Genomic DNA, 25,396 nt, shown 5'->3' with positions numbered 1-25,396 from the left:
GGTTTCGAATTCTGGACAGGCAACCTCGGGTCCGTGCAGGTTCACTGTGGTTTTGACGCACAGCGACAATACATGAGAAATTCCGGCACACAGTGGTGAAGAGCCATGCTGTGTGGGTGATGCGTTGATTTTGGGAGCCGCCAGTGGTGTTGTGTCGATTTTCCAGGCGCAATGCAGGTAGTGCATCGATTTTTCAGTCGTGAAGCAGGTGCTGCCTCGATTTTTCTTCTGCACGGCTCCTGTGCATAAATTTCAATCTTGGTTCCACCAGCTTCTCCTTTCAAGGGCCCAGGGACTGCATTAGGCACCACTTGGCAGGGTAGGAGTCTCAGCAAGAGAGTCCAGGTGCTGGCAGAGGAAGTCTTTGATGGCCCGAGAGACTTCAGAACAGGGGGCAAGCTCAGTCCAAGCCCTTGGAGACACTTCACAAGCAGGAAAAGACAGCAAAGTCCAGTTCTTTCCTCTCTCAGGCAGAAGCAGCAACTGCAGGCCAACCCTGCAAAGCACACTCAGAGGCAAAGGGGCAGTAATCCTTTTCCAGCTCTTCTCCTTGGCAGAGGTTCCTCTTGATCCAGAAGTAATCTAAAAGTCTGGGGTTTTGGGTCCACTACTTATACTCCTTTCTGCCTTTGAAGTAGTCAAACATCAAAGGAAAGTCTCTGTTGTTCAAAAGATCCTGCCTTGCCCAGGCCTGGCCCCAGACACACACCAGGGGGTTGGAGACTGCATTGTGTGAGGACAGGCACAGCCCTTTCAGGTGTGTAAGCTCCTTCTTCCCCACTCAAGCCCAGGAGACTCATCAGGATATGCAGGCTTCAACCCAGCGCCCTTTGTGTCACTGTCTAGAGGGAATTCACAACAGCTCAACTGTCAGTTTGACCCAGACGTGGAATACGCAAGCAGGCAGAGCCACAGAATGGTTAAGCAAGAAAATGTCCACTTTCTAAAAGTGGCTTTTTGAAACTGACAGTCTAAAAAACAACTTTACCCAAAGGTGTATTTTTCACTTGTGAGTTCAGAGACCCCAAACTCCAATCTCTATCTGCTCCCAATGGGAAACTGCACGTAAAAGATATTAAAAGGCAGTCTCCATGTTAACCTATGAGAGAGATAGGCCGTGCAAAAGTGAAAAAGGAATTTGGCAGTAGTTCACTGTCAGGACATGTAAAACACATCAGTACATGTCCTACCTTTAACATACACTGCACCCTGCCCATGAGGCTACTCAGGGCCTACCCTAGGGGTGCCTTACATGTACAAAAAGGGAAGAATTGGGCCTGACAAGTGGGTTCACTTTACTAGGGACTTACTAGTAAATCAAATATGCCAATCATGGAAAAGCCAATTACACATACAGTTTACACAGAGATCACTTGCACTTTAGCACTGCTTGGCAGTGGTAAAGTGCCCAGAGTACCAACATCAAAAATAAAGTCCAGCACACAGTCACAACATAGGAAGCAGACGTAAAAAGACAGGGGAGACTATGCCAAGGATACCAGGTCTAACAGCTATCCCATACCATACCGTACATTACAAAGATACAGCAAGTCACCAAGGAGTTGAGTGACCATACAAAGTTGCCTTACAAGATTACGGAACTTAGAGGTGACTTGCAATATCTAGTTAACATCTGACAGAGGGTATTTTACTCTTTCAAATATATGGTCACACCAATACCCTTCACACAAAGAGTATAAATCCTTGGCCTCTAACTTTTCAAATGGGATAAGTGTTATTTGACTCAAACATTGACATTTGCAGGGCATTCTGAGTACAAAAACATGCTGGGATCAGCACACCACCCCGATTTCCCTACGTCTTTAGGTTGCAGAAATACACAGGGGTGGTAGGTTTCTCTGACAGCTGGCCAACTCTGGGTCCAAATGATGCAGCCGTCCCCTGTAGAACGAGATAGGAAATTGGATGTTTTAGGCACACCCTGAATATTACAGCCATTCCACATGGCAAGTGAGAGTAAACTTAAATTTCTTTGGGTGTAGATTTGACATATGGGATCACTAAAACCATTCCTCATGGCAAGTGATACTAAACTAGAATTTCTCCTGGTGTAGTTTTGAAGTATGGGCTGGAAGAGAGAGGGTAAAATCCCCCTTCTGTCGTTCCATGGGGCAGAATTACCATCTGGTGCCCAGGGGTAGGGCCCGATGAGAAGATGGGACAGAGCCCCAACCCACTCCTTTTCTCACTTTTTTCTATGGTAGCCTGGTCAGTTTTCAGTCCCCTTGTGGGTACAGCTTTGGACATTTATGCCCTATCTGCCCTTCCCTGGCAGAGAAAAGGTCTGAAATCCCAGACTATTAGGAGAAAAAAGTGAGAAACAGACTTGGGTGCAGGCTTGTTTATACTGACACTAAACAGTAGAACCCACCACGGGCACCATCTTGGCATCTGGTTCTACCCCCGGGGCATAAGATAGGTTTTCTGTCACCCAAGAAAGGTAGAGTAACCCCCCTACTGTACCAAATGTTGAACCTACACCTAAAGGAATCCAAATTTCCTTTCACTTGCCATAAGAATGCCTATATTATTTGGGCGCTAGGACCTGGTATCAGAAAGAATATTTTGGCAACCGGGTGGAGGATGAGGCCTGATACCAGAAAGACTACACCACACTATTGTTTTTTTAATAATATACAAACAAAAAAAATCTTGGGCCCGAATTTCACATCGGTCATATTGTCCCGGTTTATGCCATGACACGACCTTACTTAGGTGTGCTTTGTGCAGTCAGAGCAGTGGACCAGATTACAGTCCTCAGTGCAGTTGCTAGCGCTGACCATTTATTCCTTGGTTGAGGAGAGTACAATACTGAAACACAGGGCTGCTGGAGGAAACTCCTCCTCTGTCTTTCATTGGAGGAGGACTGACCTTTCCTTGAAGAGGACGATGCCTGTGGGGTCCTAAGGACCTCTGTCTAGACCTCCCAAGGGGAATTCTTGGGGGCCACGCAGACCATGCACCACCTGTATGTCTCATACAGTTGGTGTACCTCCCAATAGGTATTTTCCCTCTGTGCTTACGTTGCTTTAGATTATGGCAAGGGCAAAGAAGCAAAGTGTTTCTGTCTTTACATGCAGACCCAGGCTCTTGTATTAGAGCCGGCACAAGATGTGCACCATTGTTGTCCATATTGTAGAAAGGGCTGTACAAATATCTTTGCCTCCTTCTAAAGCATCAAAGTGCATGGGTCCTGGATGTCATGAGTGGGCTTAAATGCCTGCAGTCCCTCAGGAAGCTTTCTGTAGTAGAGGCCCTAGAGTCAAGTGTCCTTTTGCCCCCCGTCCCTTTTTCCCGCAAGGAAGGGCACATTGGGGGATAATTCCCTATTATGTCCTCCAGAGGAGCCAAAGGTTTGTGTTGGTTTTAGTGGAGATGCAGCCTGATGCCAGGACAGGCCCATTCTTTGTTTTCTTTTTTTTCTTTTTCAAGAAAAGAAAATAATTCCCTAGTGACCACTATGCTTTCTGCCCTGTCAAAGTCATAATGGCCTGTCTTTGTTATACTTTTTTTTTTTAACTAGCCCTGGTTTACAGTGTGCTTTCTGCCCCCAAGGGAGGGCAGATTAGGGGCAAATCCCCCAATCTGCCCAGGAGGTGCGGTGGGGGGACAAAAAGTATGTGAGCTTTTAGTCACAGGAGGTGCGGCTGGATGTAAGGACAGGCTGGCCACCACCCCATTCTTTAAAAATCATCCCTGGTGTTAAGTGTACTTTCTGCCCTTCTGGGGAAGGCAGATTGGGATTAAATCACTTAATCTGACCCCAAATGACTACATGGGCTTCAGGGGTTACCAGTGTGGCCCAATGGCACGATGGCACGATAGAGAGGCTACCATAGCATTCTTTTTTTTTTTTTAATTAAGAAATGTACCCCTGGTGTCTAGAGGGTAGGTCTCTGCTCGGGGCTAGACCTCTTACAGCAATTCCTAATCAGGGATCCACGAAGGAGAGGTACAGTCGGAAGCTTTACCTCTTCCATTGTGTTTGGTGCTCAGGGAGCTGACCTGTGCCCACAAGCACTTACCACAGTGAAAGCTGAAGGACACATGGCACCTTCTACCTTCAGTTGTGAAGAAGTCAGTGCACCATGCATTCTGATCGTCATTCATCATAAAAAAAGCCTCAGGCTGACGAAATAGTGGCTTTAAAAAGTAATCACTCTGTTGCAAGCACATGATGTTCAAGTTCTCAGTTGTGAAGGTGGTTAAAATAGTAGCTGTAATTGTGCTCTTTGACCTACCCTTCACAATGTCTGCTAGCAGCAGGCATTGTGACGTCACAACTCAACTGAAACAAATTATTACAGATTAGCAGGTATGCCATTTTCTTATTACAGGTGACTAGTGATTTCACAACTATACTGTAATTAGAACATTTGAGACAGGTTTTTTATCCAGGGATTGCAGGCTTCCATGTATTACAAAAAAAGAAAAGAAAAATGGGGAACAAGAAACATGCATTAGGACCTAATATTAACATTGATCGGTTTGCGTGTGGTCGATGGGGAAACTGGATGGGAGAGAATTAGTGTTCGTAGCATCTATGCCACTAATACAGACCAGATGGCCTTGAACTCCACATCATTACAGCGGTTGGCTAGCTGGCCACAAGTTCTAACAATGCTAGAAAGAGATTATAACTGGGCCATGGGCATTAGATTAGACTGATCGTATTTCAGTCTGTCTGGTGCTATGGTTGAAAGAGTGACCAGGAAGTTAAATTGAAGGTAACACGCTGGGAGCTTGTAGGAGCTTTGTTCCAACAACATGCTAAATTCAGGGAGCATGTGTTTTACACTCCAGTGTATGGCCTGCACATCTGATTAGCTTCATTGTAATGTTATACCATCATAGAAGGTATCTCTCAAAATAGTTGGGGAAGACCATTATCTGACAACAATCTGCTACTGCCTGGCTTACAGTGGGAAAGACAAGATATAGCAAGGCCTAACTGGAAATGGCAAGACTGCATGCTCCTGGACTGGGCCTTCAAGAAGTCCCTTAATGAAGCCATGCACTGTTACTTTAGGGAAATCAAGGGCATTACTAGAAAGGGAGGCCGTCAAGGTCGAAATCATTGGCCATTGCATTAAATCAATAATTAGTGTCTGGAAAACACTGGGATCAGATCTGAATAAGGTGTTGGCAGAGCATGACGGGTTAACGCGTTCCTGACAGGCTGGGCGTCCGAGTCTCCGGCAATGGCAGCTTCGGCACCTAATTGCGTGGAATTTGGATAGCCTGATGCAGGCTTTTTTGCCCCAGAGAATGGAGGGGTAAAAATTCTCCACCATATGCATTAGTATATTCTTCATTACAGCCTCCCTTCCGCTCAGGAGACTTAGATGACTCAGACCAAACAAAGCAACCAAGACTGTCTCAGTCCTAAAGTTCAACTGATTGGATAGTTTGCCACAAGTGAGCTCATCATCAGCCACCAATATAAATCTGGCAGGTTCATTTTTTGAGGTCTGAGCCAACCAGCATGCCACAGCAGACAAAACCATCTCTCGCAGACCCAGAAAACTTCTCGGGAGGAATCGGACAACAATTCAATTCTACTCCATCTGGTTTTAAAAGAAGTGCAAGATATTAAAAAAAGCTCAAGTTGAGCTTGTGTGTAGAATCGTAACTGGGCTAGAAGCTATGAAATCCAGAATCTCAGACCTAGATACCCGTCAGACAACAGCTGAGCAAAGAATATCATATATGGAGGTCATGGTCTCTAAACACAACAAATTGATTCAAAGAGCATGGAAAGAAATGCAGAACATGAACAGCAAGCTTGATGACCTAGAAAACTACTCTACCAGGTCTAACCTGTGTTTAGTTGGTATCCTGGAGAACTGGAAACCTGAGTCAGAAATGACAGAGAAAGTTACAAACTTGATTTTGACTCATGTTCTCAAGGAACCTGTTTCAGACTTAACAATTGCCATAGCACGCTGAGTATGAGGAGGTACATCATCCAGGGACAGGAAAAGGCCTCGAGCTATATTGGTATATTTTGAAGACTTCAGGATTCATGTATAAATACTTAGGAAGGCCATCCAGTTGAAAAGTATTAATGTAGAAGACTCTTCCTTTCAGATTTACCCAGACATGTCTTTTGAGACCTCCCAAAGGCAATGGGAATTTTAACAAATGCTGAGTGAATTTAAAGCTAAAGAGCTGCAAGCTCAGTTGTTTCAACCAGTGAGATTAAAAGTTCTGTGGGAGGGAAGATTTTTGGTCTTTTCGGAGGCAGTGGCAGCAAGGGATTTTCTACTGAATGTACACAGGGCTTGAAATGATCATAATGATCAAGATGTAATGTAATTGAAAAGCAAGGAGATAGCTAAAGCCACTATGTGTGCCAAAACACTGCATCCAAAATACATGGCAGGATGGAGGGCCCTGTTTACGGGAGCAGGGCACTTCACAGGGGAGGGCAGTGGGACGTAGGGTGGTGGGTCACAAGAGGGAAGGGAAGGGAAGGGAAGGAGGGGGGCGGATGTAGGTTTTGTCGCAGGGGTCACAGCAGGAAATATGAACCTACATGAGATGCAGTCTTTTGCATGAGGTTCAGAAAAAAGATTGTGAAGGCACAGTACCTTGGCTGGGGTCAGGGTCAAGCGCAGCAACGAATGTGCAGAGTGGTCACAATGGGGGTCGATTTTCATGATAAGTTCCGCCAGATCTATAGAACTATATGACTGAATACACTCTACAAGCTGAGCACTTTATGAATGTATCCTGGATGGGTTTGGCTGTAATTAGAATCAGGATTGTGTGTTGTGAAGTAGCTATAGCATTTTTAGCATGTTATAATGACCAGAGATGGGCTGTTTCGAACGCACTTTGATGCACTTTATGGATGCACTTTAGAAAGGACAATCTTTTGTCTGTATTGCTGCTTTTTACAAATGGCTGCTTCGTAACTATTTGCCTCACCTCAGCACTTTCAATCAGTAAAAGCACTTTTGTAATATTGCATAGAACAGAGAATTGAATTCTAGGCTCAAAGTTTTCTCTTTTAATGCAAATGGGTTGAACAAAGGTGGAAAAGACGAGCGTTAGAAGCCTAGATTCAAAGGCATAATCCAACAGCTGTATTTATGCAGGAGATACACATTATTTCTGGCAAGCTGAAGAAAATCGTCATGTTTAAGGTTTGGGTTGGCTTTCAGTGCTTTTCCTCTCTGGATGCTGCCCACAGAAGGGTTGCAATTTACATAAATAAGAATGCACAGGCTAAAATTCACTTATGGCCGGCCAACTCCAAGGGACAGTTGTGCTGGGTGAACTGTTCTATATAATCCCTTCTTTTAACATCCATATGCTTGTATGCTTCAGTCAAACATTACCCCTGCCCTTTAAGTAAGCATTTTCAATTGTTAGCTGACATAGAAGTGGAGATTATTATTGTGGGGGTGCTTAAACTTCCTCCAAAATCCAAGTCTGGATTCTTCAAACAGGAACAAGAGACAACATAAACCTAATACTGCAAAGATACCTAAAACTTATCCCAGCACGTTTAAATTAGTAGACCCTAATGGTTCAGGTACCTGCAGCTACGGCATGCATTGGGTCGATATGTCCCAGAGCACGAACAGCTGCCGGAAGAAGGCCCCTTAGATGACCGCTTTTTGACGGAACCTCTGGAGACGAAGGCCATATCTCTATTGTAAAAGAAATTGCTGAACAATTCCCCTGATCCAATGACAACCCTGCGTGCCAAATGGGAGGTTAACCTGGGAGCACTGAATGATGAGGACTGGGAGGAGGCGAGTCACGGTCCCAGGGTTGTGGCGATTAAAGCATGGCTCAGACTGATCCTGTTGAGGATTCTGCACAGGACATATTACTCCAGGGTAGTAATGTACAAGATGGGTAGGGCACAGACCTCGCAGTGTTTGCGACGATGCGGGTCAGAAGATACCTTCTATCACATTTTATGGACATGCCCTGTGATAAATACTTACTGTAAAGGGGTTGCCGGGGTGGCGGCCCGTGCGATGGGGAGAGCAGTCCTGTTGGATCCCAAGCTGCTTCTACTTAACATAGTGGGGGAGGAACACTGGCAGACACAGCAAGCATTATGGTTGGCCATAGCAGCAATGGTAGCTAAACGCAATATAGTGCGGGAGTGGGGTACAGATTCTACGCCCAGTATACGGGAATGGCAGACAGACCTGGACTGGTGCCGCAGTGCAGAAAAAGGAATCTTCGAGCGCAGGGGCTGCCCCAGGAAGTGGGAGAAAATCTGGGGAGGGTGGGGGGTCTACAGAAGTAAGGAGTGGCCCTTTGGTAGGGTATGCACAGGCGGGTGGAGGGACAGGGATCCGGTTGTACCAAACTACGTGACCTTGGGGATGCTTGATTGACATGTTATACCTTTGATACTTGACACCTACTGAAATCTGTCTCTGAGTTGTAGATAAACTATGGGTCTTTTATTGTTGCATGCTACATTGTATAGTGGCTGTTTCGTTGTTCAATAAAAAGATTTATAAAAAAGAAATTAGTAGACCCTTGGCAAACTACCTTCCCTGATAGAAAGGAGTTCTCCTGTTTTTCAAAACAATATAAAATTGCATTGCCTATTGGTTTTTTTTTTGTCTTTCCCGCAGTTAGTTTCAAACATTTGAACAAGCTAATAAATGTTTTTTCAGATTATTCACCATTCGAACTGGAAATATGGGGAGGAGAATTAAAACACAAATCTCAGAGGTGGGTTTTTAACAAGGTTTACCTAGAGGATGAGAGTTGGTTAGTCTCCTGTAGAGCTGAATTTGAGCATTTTCTGGGGTCAAATAGAGGCAGTGCTCCCATTATTAAGGACTGGGATGCCTTAAAATCCTCTCTCCAAGGTTCTCTAATTTTCCCAAGATATATTTTGGTTGAACTCTTCAAAAGCAGAAAAAGGTGGATAGGAAGATCGAATAAAAAAGGAAATACAAGAAATTTCTTAGGGTGGGGTCCCGGAAAACAGAAAGACGTTGGATGGGGCTAAAGTGGCACTTCAGGAGTACTAATATGTTAAAATCCATGAGCAGAACTCTACTTATTTGCAGCAACTCTACAAAGATAGCAACTATGCTGGGAGGCTTACGGCCTGATGAACTTGGAAGAGCTGAGATATTAGCATAATTAATGGGATCAACTGGTCCAAGACTGGGGCTTCTGACACCTCGGATGGGGAGAGTAAGAGGATTTTCTTGGAGCACTTCAAAAGCATTTATAGCACCTCTGTTTATATAGGTTGTATGGTGTACTCTAGATTTAAAAAAAAGCCGAGTTTATGAGCTCATCATTATTATGAGCTACAGGTAGCCCAAGAATATCTTTGGAAATTTCATAAATGAGCAGGAGGGAAGGGGGATTAGCCCTCCCCGACTTGTGTTCATATTATTTTGCCCATTTTGCAAAGCTTGATTGTAGATTCAGAAAACCTTAGTCTTTGTGTAATCATATGCATAATGACCTCAAGGACCTAGTTACATCAGCAAACCTAATTCTAGAACGCCTACAAGTGTCTAAATCCCTTATAAAGGTTAGATACAAGACCCTTCAGTCGTTTATGAGAAGGAAAGCTCAATTTAAAAAAAAGATATAGTCTCCCTTATTAAAACTCGGAGTCCATTATTGAGCATACTGAATGGGGACAATCGACCTACAATGCATGTAGCTGCTGATAAAAGGTAGCAAGCCAATGGGTTTGTTAAGGTAGAGGACTTTTTGGTTGTTGGTGATAAGGAAAATCTGGCCAGAAATTGAAGTTTCTATTACTGACAATAAAAATGGTCTTCAATGGTCATATAGGGCCATCCATGGCCACTTGCAGTGTATGGATCCCAAAGCCTTGGCTTAAAAGAGGGAGCTAGCTGGAAATTTGATTTACACCCCCCAGAACAAAAAGACTGGAGATCGGTATCTGCTATCATTAGATAAATGGTCCAAGGAGGAAGAGCTGATAGTGTCACGTTATATCAGGCAGAAAGTTAATGAATTCAATTTTAAGGGACTGAGGGGTGGTTATTTTGGATAAAAAAAAAAAATCTCTCTAAATGGCTCATTTATCAGACTCTTCAATATTTGAATAAAGTGTGAAAGGTTACTTGAATAAATGTTTTAGATGTAATGCAATTAATGATGGAAATTGGTCTCATATGATCTGCCTTTGTCCCAAACTAAATGAATTTCGGGGAAGTATATTTAGATAGTTGGAAGGAGAACTGCATAACCCTTTACTCGGTCTGCTGGGTCTTTGTGACATGCCATGGGTTGCAAAGGGGAATCAGAAGATAATATTTATTTCAGGGCTGGTGGCCATACCGTAGCTGCTACAAAACTGGAGGTCAAAAAACGTTCCATCCTTCACAGACTGGTTGGGGAAAAATGCAGAGGATCGGGACAGAGAGAGGATGTACGCGGAGAGGGTCGGGTGATTTAAACAATTTAATGAACTGTGGGATCGTTTTAGGGTCGCCAAAGAGAGTAATAGCACTTTAGGGTCAGAGTAGGTGGAGAACGTTTGTATACCCTTTATGCCTTTATATCTGAATTTTACTGTTTTTGTCTACTCCTACTTTATTATGAATGAGATGTCTGCTTTTTATCCACCGTCTGAATTTCGCTGCACCTCAGCAATGAAAATAAAAATTAAAAAGAGAAATGTGCCACCGTGCTAGAGAAACGTAGATGCCTTAATTATCCGGAATATGTGGCAAGGACCCACCCTGAAAGGGATAAATGTGGGTGTTTACTTGCATGACAGATAAAACTGTAAGAATAATGGCATCCATTCATAGCGCAGATCAATGACAGATGGGGAAAACACGTAATTAACAGGCACAACTGCTACAGACTGGGGAAACAGACTGGACAAACCAGCCCCCAGCAATTATCACCTGCACATCAAGAAAGCCAACAGAAAAGCCATCACAGTCCACACCGATACAGCAGCCAACAACACGAAAGAACTATTCAAAATAGTCAAGGAATACTCCAACCGGGCAGCCACAGAGTCCACCCTTCCCAAGAACTCTGCAACAACCTGTCAGACTATTTCCACAGCAAGATTGCCACATTCTGCAACAACTTTGACCCCCAACCCACTGCGCTCAACCTCAAAAGCCTCGGCCAACCCAATGCACACCAGCCGAACAATCGCCACATGGTCTCTACTCAACACACAGACCACCAAGGCCATCATGTTGTCCATCCCCTCCAGAGCACCCATCGACCCATGCCCCCACCGTTTTTCAAACTCGGAACAAAACAAATTAGCACACAAATGACCAGCAACCTCAACATCTCCATCACCACGGCAGCCTTCCCGGACAGATGGAAACACAGAGATCAGACCCCTCCTAATAAAACCCTCCTCTGACCCCAGCAAACTGAAAAATTATAGACCGATATCTTTGCTCTCTTACCCTGCCAAAGTACTCAAGAAGGCCATCAACCAATAGCTCATCGAATACCTGGAACAAAACAACCTGCTTGACGCCTCGCAATAAGGATTCTGAGCCAACCACAGCACGGAGACCGCACTGATGACAGCCACAGATGACATCAGAACCCTCCTCGACTGCAGGGGGAAAAAACACACCCATATGAGACCACAACTGGTGGCCAGCTGAACTCTGACTTACACCCGCACCAACAGACCATGCATGCAACCTAGGCATCATCCTCAACAGTGAACTGACCATGAAACAACAATTCAACTCAGCCATACGGAATGCTACAGCCAGACTCATCCTGGACCTCCCAAACAGACCCACATCACCCCCACCTCAGAAACCTCCACTGGCCCCCCATCCAGAAGAGATGCCAGTTCAAATGCCTATAAAGTCCTACACAATCAAAGACCACTGACCTAACTTCCATTAAACCACAAGACACCTGCCCTCCTCCTCACTAGCCCTTGTGTACACCTCACACATCTGTCACAATGACTGATTGCTCAGACTTTTTCGACCCATCAGCAATCTTCTCAAGAACCACCCCACAATTTGGGAAACAGTACCTTAGACTGAATTCTTGGGCACGTGCGGTCTATTAGAGCCAAGACTGGACAAAGCCTAGAGGTGATTGAACTCTAGCAGAGATTCACTAAATTTTTATCACGCTCTTCCTCACTTATATAGCCATTTTACAGACGAGTGCTACTAAAGTGAACTGGGGTTTAATACTCCCATCATAAATGTATGTTCAAACTGAGCTCACACAGGGCTTCCACTTATGCTCTAATACAGTTTATTTACCTGGCTACTGGGTGGTCAAGCAACAGGGACTCCAAAATAGTTTTTCCATCTCTGGTAATGAGGAGTTCTCCGGTGGCTTTGATGAAAAGTACCTGTCCGCCATCAGGACCAAAGCATCGACAGACAACGCTTTCCAGTGACTCAGCAATCTGAAGTATGGTGCCCAGATCCAAAAGAACTGCATCACACGGCATTTGTCTTCACAAAGGCTGAAAAAAAGACAAATGTCTCACTCTTTTAACTCTGATTTCTCCAGTCTGCTTACAGACATGCACATTAATAACAATTAATTCATAAGTGTCTGCAGCTTGCCCCCTCCAAAATTCATGCCTGTGACAGAAAAATCCTGAATAATATGAGTATCTTTAACAAACAGTTTGGGGGCCAAGACACATTCAGCTGCACCTTTTCCTGTATTCATCTGTTGAGATGAAATATGTTTCCTTTAGGCCAAGTTGTGCACGAGTCAAGAGGATCAGCCCCCTAATCCTCAATCACCAAAAGGTGCTGTAATAACGAATCAAGGCTCAGCACAAACATAGTCCAAAATGTGAGTAGTGGAAGACCTCCCTAGAAAGCTTAGTAACCTTAAAAAATGTCAGGAATATATATCACTCCATCAGTCAAATCCTTTATTGATCATCGGTAATTTTATTGATTCATTTACAAATGTCGATAAAACTCCAACCGTGATAAAAAACAATGCCATAGCCAACGCGTTTCGTCCCTCAGGACTTCTTCAGGGCTAAAAACATAACAAAATAAATAGCCGTAAGTGACCATAATTTGATAATTCCTAATTAGCCACATTTAAGACAAAATATATTTTAGACATTTAAATTAATTTAAGCTATCTTCCTACAACCATCACAATATTCACCAAAAATCTGTCACCCGCATTGTCATTCCCAAAATTGTGCATATTGTTGTTTTCACAATATATTAAAAATTCCATCACATATAAAAATACTATTAAGCCCCCATGAATAAATCATGAGAATCTTTAAAAGTTGTTTTTGTAGACACTTTTAGCTTGATTGTCTACCCTTTTTATCTATACTTTTTTTATCTCATAATTCTAACATGATATATATTAAATGACACTCTAATTCACTTTAAACTCGGGACTAAAATCTGCACACGACGTTGCTATTTAAGTTCCAATTATATTAAACTGAGCAATACTATTGTTAAGGTTTTTTTTTTTTTTTACATCAGGAGAGCATGATCCTTGAGTATAATATTGCACCATACATTTCATCTGTTGTATACCACAACAAAGTATTTTTTAACTCACAATGCCTTTCTTATATTACCTTAAAATTAACATTAACAAGAACACCAAAAGGAATTATATATCTATGTGAATAGTCCAATTCCTACAGCAGAACGTTAAGAAAATCGTTCCGTCCATGTGAGTCTGATGCGGCGACAGAGAAGCAAAACTTCTCTCGTTCAAACGCGCCACTTTTAAGCTGTTTTTTTCATTGCCATCACCTGTTCCGATTCCATAGTGTGATGACACATTCCTAACTGGCGGACATCTTAAAGTGTATAAAACACTCATACGGTTCGCTTATCAGCAAGCCATTTTTTCTAAATAAAGTCAGTCAATTAATGCTGTCAACACAGGTGAGACTGCCTGCTTGCCTCAATCGATGATTTAAGAGTTTTTAATATATCTGATTGACTTAGAAGCAGATTGTATATCTACACATGGCTACCTTACATTCTTTTCACAAGTGTCGGCAGATTGAGTTTTGGCGGACATCTTTAAATGTACAGCAAACTACATTATCAAGTTTTTTGCCTTAGTAAAATGGAAAAAAACAATTCCTCATATTAGTGCTGACTTAACAGATCCTATATAATCTACCTTTATTCATATCACAATAGCTGAATGTGTATAATGCGCGCATTGATGAACTTAATTTTGGCGTACATCTTGGAGTGTGCAATGCAGCCCTCATAATTGACAACCTTGTATAAATTTACATATTTTGAGCAATAGTCTTCTACTGCACAATACTTCATTCTAATCTTATATTTTGGGCAATTCCGATCATATTATGTGGAAATCATACAATGAAAAAATGTTTTACATGTTGCTATTTAATTTCTTTCCCATGTCTGTAATAAATAATATTCCAATTCCAAAATGTATTTATTGTAATGAACATTTTGAAAAGAGATTACTGGCCATAGACCTAGAGTTCCATAGTAGAGGATATGAGGATAGGGTTACTAAGCTTTCTAAGGAGGTCTTCCACTACTCACATTTTGGACTAGGTTTGTGCTGAGCCTTGATTCATAATATGGGTATCTGTTCACGCTGTAAAAAACAACATACATCAATACTTTTTGCTCCTGCATTGTCAGTGACAGGGTTTTCTCTAGCTTCAGTGAGATACAAAGACTGAGCTTCAAAAGGATACCAGCTGTGCAAGCTACCCTCCTTCAAAGAGCAGGAACAGCACATGGAAGAGTGAAAGCTATCATCAATCAAGGAACAGGTACAAAATGGGCAGGAGCCATCAGCAGTGAAAGCATTCCTCTTTCTCATTTAAAGAGCAACACAGAGTCAGCACAAGCCCCCTCTCTCTGCCCCGCAAACAAATCCAGTGCATGCATCAGCACTGCAAGTTTCCCTTCTTCAAACAGCAGGTAAAGCATGAACATCAATACTGTATGCTTCCCTCTCAGAACAGGAAGAGCCAACCAAGAGCAGCACAATAACCATCACAGAGGTGCAGAATAATAGCCATAGCAGTTTTCCTCAAACACAAATCAGGACTGACAGTAGCAGAGCAAGCTTCCCTATACTTTCAGAAGAGGTACAGCTGGGAACGAAAAAGCACCAGCACTAGCTTTCCTCAGTTATTGAGCCATATTCTGTCTGTGAATGGATTAGCGTGTGTTATGTTATGTAGATTTGTAGTTCGCGGCTAATCCACCATGAGGGTATCCAGGAGCTGAGTAGGGGAGGCCTGAGAGGGAGGAAGAGAACATGCCTGTTTCATCTGGAAGAGCCAAGTCTTGAGGTTCCTTTGGAAGTCCATAAGGGAGGTGAAGGTTCTGAGGTGTTGCAAGAGCTTGTTACAGGTATATGCTGCGAAGTATGAGAAGGAGCATCATCTGCTTCTGGCCTTATTGAAGTGTGAGGGGGATGTGCTCATGCCTGGGATGCAGATCAAAGGCGTTTAGTGGGTTGGTAGAAATTGAGGCGGTGGTTGATGTACACTGGACCGGTGTTGTGGAGCGTTTTGTCGACGTGGGTGAGTAGACTGAACTTACATCTTTCCTGAGCTGGGAGCCAGGGGAGATTGTTGGCGTGTGGAGAGATGTGGTTGATTTGCAAGATGTTCAGGATGAGTCTGCCAGCGGCGTTCTGGGTGGTTTGGAGTGGGCATAGAACATGGGCTGGTATTCCGAAGAAGACGGCAAGTAAGTAGTCAAGTCTACTTGTGATAAGCGCCTGGGTGACTGTTTGTCTGGTGTTAAGTAAAACCCACTTGAAAATATTGCTTAGCAATCATAGGATGTGAAAGCATGATTAGAAAATGGCTTTGATCTGTCTGCTCATGGAGAGGTTGGTGTCCAGGATGATCTAGAGCTTCTTGGCATGGTCCACAGGGGTGGGTGGGGTGCCAGGTTCAAAGTGCCACCAAGAGGCGTCCCAGGGAGAGTGGTCTTTACCAAAGATAAGGACTTCAGTTTTGTCTGTATTGAGCTTGTGGCAGTTGTTTTACATCCAACCATCTTCATTGCTTAAGCAGTTGGCAAAGTTTGCTTTGCCAGTGCTGGTTGAGTCAGTAAGGGAGAGGATGAGCTGTGGGTCATTGACGTAGGATATTATGTTGATGCCGTGAGCTCTGATGATGTCTGCAATGGGTGTCATCTAGACCAGGGGTTCCCAACCTGTGGTCCGGGGACCCAGGGGTCCGCGAAGCCTTCTCAGGGGGTCCGCGAGAGCCTAGAAAATTAAAAAATATTAGCAAATATTGACAAATTAGGTCCACAGCTTCCAGTTATGACTCAGGCGGGGGTCCCCAGATTCCTATGATGATTCAGTGGGGGTCCCTGGGTTCCATTAATGTTAACGTGGGGGTCCACAGAAAGCAAAAGGCTGGGAACCACTGATCTAGACGACGAAGAGTGCTGGGCTGAGCAATAATCCTTGAAAACTCCTCAGAATAATTTCTTGGGTTCTTGAGTGTTGGGGGGGGGGGGGAGGGTCCTAACTTGCTGAGTTCTGTCCATGAGGAAGGAGGATATCCACATGGGGGCAGGCCGCAGATACCCAACTGCTGAAACTTTCTGATGTGTGGTTTGTAGGAGACCATATCGAAATCTCCGGAGAGGTTTAGGAGGAGAAGTGCAGCCATTTCTCCTCAGTCAAGGATGCTTCTGATGTAATTTATGGCTGCAATGAGGGCTGTTTCTGTGCTGGGTTGGTGTGAAAGCCAGATTGAGAGCTGTCTAGGAGTTGATGGAGTTCTTGGTGGTCTGTGAGTTAGGTATTTATGGTTTTCTCCATGACTTTAGATGGAAAAAGAAGGAGCAAGATTGGTCTGTAGCTACTGAGGGTGTTGGGTTCCACTGTTGGTTACTTCAATAGGGTGCTGACTTCTGCATTTTTCCAGCAAGACAGTGAGGTGGCGGTGGTTACAGAGGTGTAGATGATAGCGGTGAGAATGGGAGATGATGGTTCTTCCAGGGCTACATATGAAGTGGGGCCATGGGTCTGAGAGTGGCTCCTGAGTGGGTGGTATTCATCAGGGCGGTGGTTTCATCATTTGAGAGAGACTTCCAGTTGCTTAGCTGCTGTTTGGCAGTGAGGGAAGTGTTCTGCTGGGTGTTCACATCAGTATGCTGTGGGTTGAATGTGTTGTAGATCTTGGCAGTCTTCTGTTTTAAGATGTTTGAGTGGTTGCTGCGGAGTGCTTGGGATGGGATTGCGTCCTTGTTAGCAGCTGTGGGGTTGGAGAGCTCTTGATGAAGATGAAGAGTTCTTTGGCGTTGTTGGGGCTGGCTTTGAGTCTGAGTTAGGGTCTTTTTCTTTACGTCTCTTAGTTGTAGGTGAATGGATGAATATAGATTGTGAAGGAAAGCATGGACAGGTCAGCAAATGCATATTTGGAGGATGGAATTAGCAGATTGATGAATACATGTATGCATGTCTAGGTGATAAAGTAAATGGGAAAGTGGGTGGGTGAATGAGTGAATGGAAGGCTGGATGGATGGTGAATTTGTGGGGGCACGTAGAGGACACGTGAAAGGGTGCCTCAGGGAGAGGAGGCAGCAAGGTCTTGCTGGGACTGTTGGGCAAGTAGCATATTCTGACAGGCAGGGAAGGTATTAACTGACTAGTTCAAATGAAGCGTGAGGTCAGGTAAGGATAAGGCCAAAGTGCAGTGTGAATAGGGTGTGCCACCTCACTCCAGGTCATTACAGCCACCTTCTTGAGTCCTGAATTTTTCACTAATAATCACTCACTTCAGGTATGTTGGTGTTGGACCTAGCCCTTTTTACAGGGTCATCCCCCAACCTTTTGCCTTTCTCCTATTTTTTCTGACCCCTTTTTGTTGACATTAGGACTCTGTGCTCTCCTTTCTAGACTTGGTATGATTGGCTTACACTTAATTGGCACATTTAATTTAATTTAATTTATGTAAGTCCCTTGTACAGTGGTATCCCTAAACCCAGGGCCTGTAAATTAAATGCTACTAGCGGGCATGCAGTGCAGCTTGCACTACCCACAGAAGTAGCCTTTCAAACCTGTCTCAGGCCTGCTACCGCAGAGACTGCATGTGCAGTTTTCTGCCACAGGGTCCTGGCATCACTTGACTTGCCAGGCCTGGAACTCCCCTTTTACTACATATAAGTCACCCCTAAGGTAGGACCTAGCAAGCCCTATGGGCAGGATGCTGTGTATGTAAAAGGTAGGACATATGGGTTTTATGTACTGCATGTCACAGAAGTGACAAACAGCCCATGTAGTTTCTCACTACTGTGAGTGCTGCTCCTCTCATAGGAGTGCATTGGAAATGGCCTAACATATGTCTAAGTAGTATTGTCTGATTTATTAGGGATGGCATAGGCATGTTTGGCATGGTTGGAATGGTAGTGGGAAATGCTGCTTGCTGGTGTAGGTCGAGTTTTTATTACCATTATAGAAATGCCACTTTTAGAAAGTGAGTATTTCTCTGTGCTAATGACTGGTGTTTTGCAGCTTGACTCCAATCCATGTGTAGGGCAGAATAACAGCTGGGCTTTGTGCATACTTTTCAGACAGCCTGTACACAGGGAGGGTGGAGGTGTCCCAAGAGGGCATCTGCATATTGAATGGTCTTCCTGGGTGGGAGAGGAGAGGCGGGCACATCTGCAGTTGTTAAGGCTGTGCCCTGGCCTCACACAAAGGGCTTGTTTACCCCCTGCTGATGTCTGCAGCCAGTGCAGGAGGAGAACAGGACATCTCTGGAACCGGTTGGGGCTGGATGGAACCCCTTCTCCCCCCTTTATGGAGGCTGCGCAAAATGAGAACAGGGGGTTGTCCCCCACATTGGGAGAGCACTTTTGGACTTGGGACCGAACCTCTGCCAGAGGGACTGCGTGACTGCACAAAGGATTCATCTGGACTGCTCTTCTTTTGTTGGCCTGCTGCCTGGTGTTTGTTGGGTGGTCTAAAGGGCTCATATGGAGTGCTTTTCTGAATGTTGCCCTGCTGCCAGACTTTCCCCTGACTCTGGACCGCCAAGGTTCTGGGGGAGTTAGAAGGAACAGCCACCTGAATTTCTTGTTGTGTGTGTTGGCCTATCTGCCCCTCTGTGTCCCCTCCGGTGCCTCTGGCATATGGGGAGCTCTGCGCCCAGCTCCTTGGCCCTTTACATACCCTAGTGCGTGAAGAGCTCTATATTTCCTGGTCTTTATAGAGCATGAGGAGCGCTCTATTCTTTTGCTTTAGCGCGTTAAGAGCATTTCCTTTTCCTTCCTAAATTCTATTCCAGGGTGGGAGAGCGCTCTACTCTTGGTTCCACTGTTTGAGGAGTTAAGAAGGGCCTCCATGTCATCGTGCCTTTGGCTCCCCTCCCAGAGACAGAAAAACCAAGAGGAGCCCGCCGGCAACCTCTAAAATAGCGCACTTCCTGTAGTGCCCACGGGGCTACTGTGGGTGCCTACTTGTGGGTAATCACCGCCACGACCCGGGACAGAACGAAAGAAGGAGCTAGCCCGCGGCTAGGAAGTGTGCCCCTGGCCGGGACACCTTGCACAAGAAGAGGTAGCGATCTGGGAGGCCCTGGAGGTTCCGGACGGGCCTCTCCTGACCAAAGGTACAGGGTGTGAGAAAGCAGCTGTGCTGTACGGACACAAGCGGCTGCTGTGGGATTCTTTCCCTGCCTGGGGAGGGAACCAGCAGGGTCTGCCCATCCCTGAGCCCTGCGAGCAGCAGCCCCTGTAAAACCCTAGCACGGGGAAACCTAAGGAGGGCCATAATCTTGTAGGGGATAGTCCCTCAAACCCAAGTAGGAGAGTGACTCTGGTACTTGCGAACGCTTCTGTGTTACACGAAGAACATCACCTTTGGGAAACTAGGAGCAAAGGGAACTCCTACACTGGCAGATTGTGTTCGGCCTTATCTCCTCCTCCTTTTAAGTTGTCACTTTGGGAGGTCCATAAGGGTGTATGTCCTCAGGACCACCATATAGTACGTGATAGGGGCCTAAGGGCACAGCACCTTATACTCTGATGGTGAGAAATGTATACACCTAATTACCTGCCGCATTTCATAGAACAGAAGCACAGTTACGCTGTGGGCTTCATGGAAGAGTGTTTTCATTGCAGTTCATGACCTGATGTTCTGGGATATTATATTCGGAGGAGGAAGAGATTTGTGAAGAGCCGTGGAGAGGACTGGAAGATTATCCGGGACAATAAAGGGAAGATAGGTGGTTACAGGACTTGGTGGGGTACTGGGAAAATTCAAGGGAGCAATGTGGTGGCTTGCGAGATGACAATAGAAGAAGGAGCCAAGTGAAGTCAATGAAAATGCAAGCAAAGATGAACCACAGCAGCACGAGCCCAGTGATGGCCAAGTGCTGGAGAGGGTCCAACTGGTGAGATCAGGTAAAAAGGATTAATGAGCTTTGCAGGATGCTTACACAAGTGAATAATGAGAGGCCAATGAGGTTTGTGGAGGTGGGCTAGGCAGCTATAGGTGCAAAAAGTGGTAAGCCACCAGCTAAAGGTGAAGAGGTGGAGAAAAGTGTGGGTTCAGAGGAAAAGAAGAATAAGGTGGGGGGCAAATTTAAGATTGCAGGAAGGAGAGAAGGACATGGTTAAAACTAATATTGAGAACATACACAGGAGAAAGGGGCAGAAGGAAAAGGGGGGAAAAGACAGACAAATGAGACAGAGTAGACTGGGGATGTGACGAAAAGGTTACCTTACATGGGCATCATTAAATAATGTGGACCCATTTGATGCTGTCAACAAAGGAAATGATGTGGAAACAGGAGAATGAAGATGTCTTAAAACTGCTACGCAGGGAGATTTGGCGAAGGAAGGGTCAAACATGGAGGACCAGAATTACCAAGGAGATCGAAGGTGCACTACCCTTGAGAATTGGACACTATTCTTTTTGAAATAGGCCAGAACCTACTGCAATATTTGGCAGAGAATTTACAGATGAAGAGGGGAGAGTTACATGCTCTGGTTATAATGGATGGCTGCGACAAGTCCACCACCTGCATTACATATGTCAGTGGTTTGCTGGGTTGATACATATTCTCTTTTAGGCACCCAACGCAGCTTTCCGGGGAAAGATGCTCAAGGCATCTGGGTCAGTTTTGGCTGGTTGGGATTAGGGCAGGAGAGCAAACAGAAAGGGAAAGAAGATTCTCAGGAAACATGGGAAAATACTCTTAAACTAATTAATGTGGGATGACTGTGTGTTTGGCTAGCCAGGTATCCTGACCTAAGGGCAGAAGGCATTTAGGAACGTGGGTTCAAGGCTGTTTTTAGTGTAGAGTATAGAAGCTAAGAATTAAATACTATGGAACCCAGATAAAGACACTTATTCCATAAAGGGGAAATGGGCGGAAAATTAGAAGGGTGGCAAGGCAATTTGAGGGCTGGCCTTCTGGTATTTTCTTCTTAGAAATGGTTACACAGGACATAGAGCGGGAGTTCAAGTTCATGCATCAACTTTCATTGCCAGAGGGCCACTCAGTTACTGACTTCATTCCAGAAGAGGACGTATCAGAGGATGGAAAAGATTTGTGTATGTTGCCTATTATTGTTTTAGGGTAGGTCACATCATGTCTCAATAACTGATAACAATATTGTAGATGTTTGGTTTCGTTCTTAGTTGTGAAGATTCTGTGGTCTAGTATTGGGAGAAGACAAAGTGAAGATTGCAATGCTGACTTAGGGAGATGGGAGAGTGTGCGTATTTCCTTTACTTGTGGGTTCTTTGGCAATATCTATTAAGGATTCTTTAAGCAGACATTGTCTAAGCTCATTGCCAGGAGGGCTAAAAAACGGGGGCTGTTGTAGGCAGCCCAGGCCAAGAAAGGGACGTTGTGGTGCATTATATTTTGAGCATTATTGGTAGTAGCCTATTACCAGTGACTATTGTAGGCATTTAACAAGGATACCTCTTTATAAAAAATACTTTTGGGGACATGCATCCTCAGCTTGAGGATTGGGGGAAAGGATACTCAAAAGTAGGGCAGGTGAAACAGCAGAAAAATAAAAAAGGGTTTTTGAAGGCCAGTGATGGGGAAAAAGTTGGGAAGGTTATGTTCTGTGAAATATGCATTTTCCAAGAGTAGAGGAATGCTTATTTAAGTTGTGCATGTTGCAGCTGTTTGGGGGCTTTTCTGCCTTCAGAGTTGTTAGGACCCAAGAGTAAGTTTGGGGTTTGACTGGTAGATATGCTTAGAGGTGGTACATCCGTAAAGATATGGCTAACGTGGTCAAAGAAGAATCAAGTTGGGCAAAGCAAGATTATACATTTAAATGAGTCAGGTAGCGGACATTTCCCCAGTTATGGCATGGAAAGGCTTTCTGCGGTTAAGAGGTGAGTTTCCTGGGGCTGTCTTTGTGCATGCTATTTGTTCAGCATGATGGAGTTTTCAGTTGTTAACAGTCTTTTTGAAGGCTGGGTTTTTATGGCATCCAAAAGAGCTATGCAGAACTCAATCATTTAGGATTGAGATCTTATTCTGTGTTTTCGTAGACTTTTACATGAACACCTTTTCCATTACTGAAGGGTGTGTCCAGGTTCTAAAGATGGAAACCTCTGGGGTTGGTTCATCTGACACTTCTTTGTAAAAGTGCGCAGCCACGTAGATGTCAAGCATCTGGAGCTGGAAGAAATGAGGGGTATGGTCCACTGGTAGGTGAAGGGTTTGAAAGTTAGTTACAGTTGCTTCTGATTTTGGCAGAGCTGTGTAAAGAGCAATACTGTGCTACTTAGTATTTTCTGGGAGACAACGACCTGATTAAGCTTTTAGGAATCATGCTTGTGCAGGCAAACAAAAGAGGCTTAAAAGAGAATACAAAGTTTTGGTCTGAGACACAATCACCTGGACACTGTGAGGGAAAAGGAGGATTTGGAGGGATGCTATTGAGATAGCGGCGAGAGAGAGAGATCACAGCCTGGAGGAAGCTGAATATAGAAATGCATGTACAACATAAAGAATATGCGGATTCAGAACAAACACCTATCAGAGAACGATTACACCTTGTTCATGGGGGATAGGGTTCATCCTGCTTGGGCTATAAGTACTAGGACGCTATGTGAGAGAAATGAGAATGGTAAGGCGGCAGGAACATGGTGGGGGGGGAGTAAGGTTAAAGTTAGGTGACCTTCAGGAAAGTAGAGGACGTTTAGGGGATGAAAGGTAGTGCAGAGAGAATTAAACGTGAGTTATGGTTATTGGCAGGAGGTTTGTGGTATTGTGACTGAATTATATTGGGTTTCTATGCTGTAAGGTGCTTGCCAGGGTTTGTTGTTGTGGCCGACCTGTTTTACTAAAGCAGCCTTTTGCGCTTAGTCTATTGTGATTGGTGCAGCCGCGTTTGAGGGGTGTGAGGGGTGGGGGATGCACGTGCTTAGAGAAGGTACAAGGATGGATCAGATGTGTGTGATGCTGGACGTAATGAGTTTGCATATACGAGGAGGGATTCATGGTCAGGTTATGTGTAAGTGGGTGGATAAGGGTGTTTGAATGCACATGTCTACTGATAACAAAAGTGAGTAAAAGTGGGTGTTGGCTGGACAGAGGTTTAACAATGACCAATGGTGTCACGTTTGGAGCGGATCTTCCGGGCTGTGTGGGTACCGACTGTACTCTAAAGCCAAGGAAACTCAACAAGCTATACACACCTACTCGGTTGACAGGGGTACCAAGGAAAGAATGGATGGGCAGTAGGACTACAGCACATACCAACAGTTAAACATGGTATTTCAAAGTCGGGATGCATTAGGCTTATGTGCCCTTTAATGCTTTATACTGCTGTGCAAAAAGGTTCCAAAAAACAACATTATGATACCCTTTACCCAACACTCAGCCACTGCTGGGTTGAGGCAAGATGTTAAGAAAAGGCACATAACAAAAGTAATACAGCAACCTCAGAATGCATACTTACCTTCCCATCTTAATGTAGGTGCTGTGTTGTCAGGGTGAACAGAGCCGCCCTCTACGGCCGATTACTGATTATGCACATTCAGCATAAAGTGAAAGTAGCACAACACTCATAGAATGGAGATGGGAGCTCATGACTGCAGTAGTTCAGCATCTCCAGCCCGGCCCCCCAACCAGGCTCCAGGATGATCCTCTTCCTTGACATACACCTATGGGCAGGGGTGCTTGGCCCGCTCTCACACGCCTTGGAAATGTTAGATACCACTGTAGAGATGTGGTTGAGGAAGGTGCAAAATGTGCAAAGGCACCTTGAACAGCTGTCATCCAGCATGGCCACTGAGGAAGAGGCAACGCAGACAGAGCGCACCATCACTAGCTAAAGGACATGGATGCTGAAAGCTGGGCACCAAGGTAATGAACACCACTTGGAAGAGGTTAAGATGTAGTCTACCTGCAGATACTTACCTTAATGGAAGAGTAATAAGGCATTCAGAGTCCGAGAGTCAGAGGCCCACTGGGGCTCTCATGTTGGACTATTTTATTTTTGCTTCCTCTACACTTGATTTTTTTGTTTTCCGAATTTTAAGATGTTTTGCGACTAAGATTAGCAAAAAACACCATTATTTTCATCTACAACATTTTAGGAATTTATTTCTTCTTCTTGGTCACTTACTGGGAGGGAGGGGGCAGGAGTAAGATCGCACATCTCGATATCCATTTAATCAAGATATTTCGTGTTTTTTTCGCCCTACTCTGTTTTTATTTTTGATGACTTGTGTGGGGCACACAAGAAGATCCCCACCATTCTCCGAAACATTGTGTCGCATTCATGACTCTCTGGAGTTTCTTTCAGTTCCTGAACTCCACTATCACAGCCCCTGCATGTTTAACACTAGAGTTTGTTGGCATTCAGTTACACCATGTTTTATTTCCAAGAACTGAGAAAAGCAGGCTACAGAAAACGGCTGTGCAACAATGGCAGACTGCTGAAGCATTCAGGTGGAAATTCAAGCTAGGAGTTGACTACACAGTGCTTAAAGTGCTAACAGTGCAGTACTTTAGGCGCCGAGATGTCAGGTGCTAGTAAGTATTAATGGGCACTACTACATCACTGTTCGCACATATAGCTTCTTCCATGGCGCAGCTTCAACAATCTGCTGCATCATGGAACTATATTGCAAGTTGCATGGTACAGAAGACAAATACTGCCTAATGATATTCTGCGAAAATTAGCAGAAAGCACCCTACAAGTGCAGTCATAATATAAAAAAATAACCTAAAACATTAACACTTGCACGATAGGAAGGGGAAGGTAAACTGAACTGAACAAATTATGTCACAAATTATGTTATCTCTTGTCATCTGTGATGTGTTGCAACTACAACCATGAATCCAGAAACATTTTAAACACTGAGAAGTGAGATTATTTTACTTCATGCAAGCCAGTACTCACTGCTATTACCAGCGTTA

General features: G+C 44.4%; 1 protein-coding gene across 2 annotated transcripts in view; it reads right to left on the bottom strand.

The window, feature by feature from the left end:
- BBS10 (Bardet-Biedl syndrome 10) overlaps positions 1-25,396 on the bottom strand; it is a 103,511-nt gene that overhangs the window by 8,952 nt on the left and 69,163 nt on the right. For both annotated transcript variants that reach the window (XM_069229574.1, XM_069229573.1), the window contains exon 2: positions 12,276-12,484. In XM_069229574.1, coding sequence (XP_069085675.1) covers positions 12,276-12,469 — 194 coding nt within the window. In that variant the 5' untranslated portion in view covers positions 12,470-12,484. The remainder of the gene's footprint in view (positions 1-12,275; positions 12,485-25,396) is intronic.

This window comes from Pleurodeles waltl, chromosome 4_1 (genome assembly GCF_031143425.1).
Source record: "Pleurodeles waltl isolate 20211129_DDA chromosome 4_1, aPleWal1.hap1.20221129, whole genome shotgun sequence".
Taxonomy (NCBI): Eukaryota; Metazoa; Chordata; class Amphibia; order Caudata; family Salamandridae; genus Pleurodeles; species Pleurodeles waltl.
The sequence above is the reverse complement of the archived record's forward strand: the minus strand, read 5'-3'. Positions and strand labels throughout refer to the sequence as shown.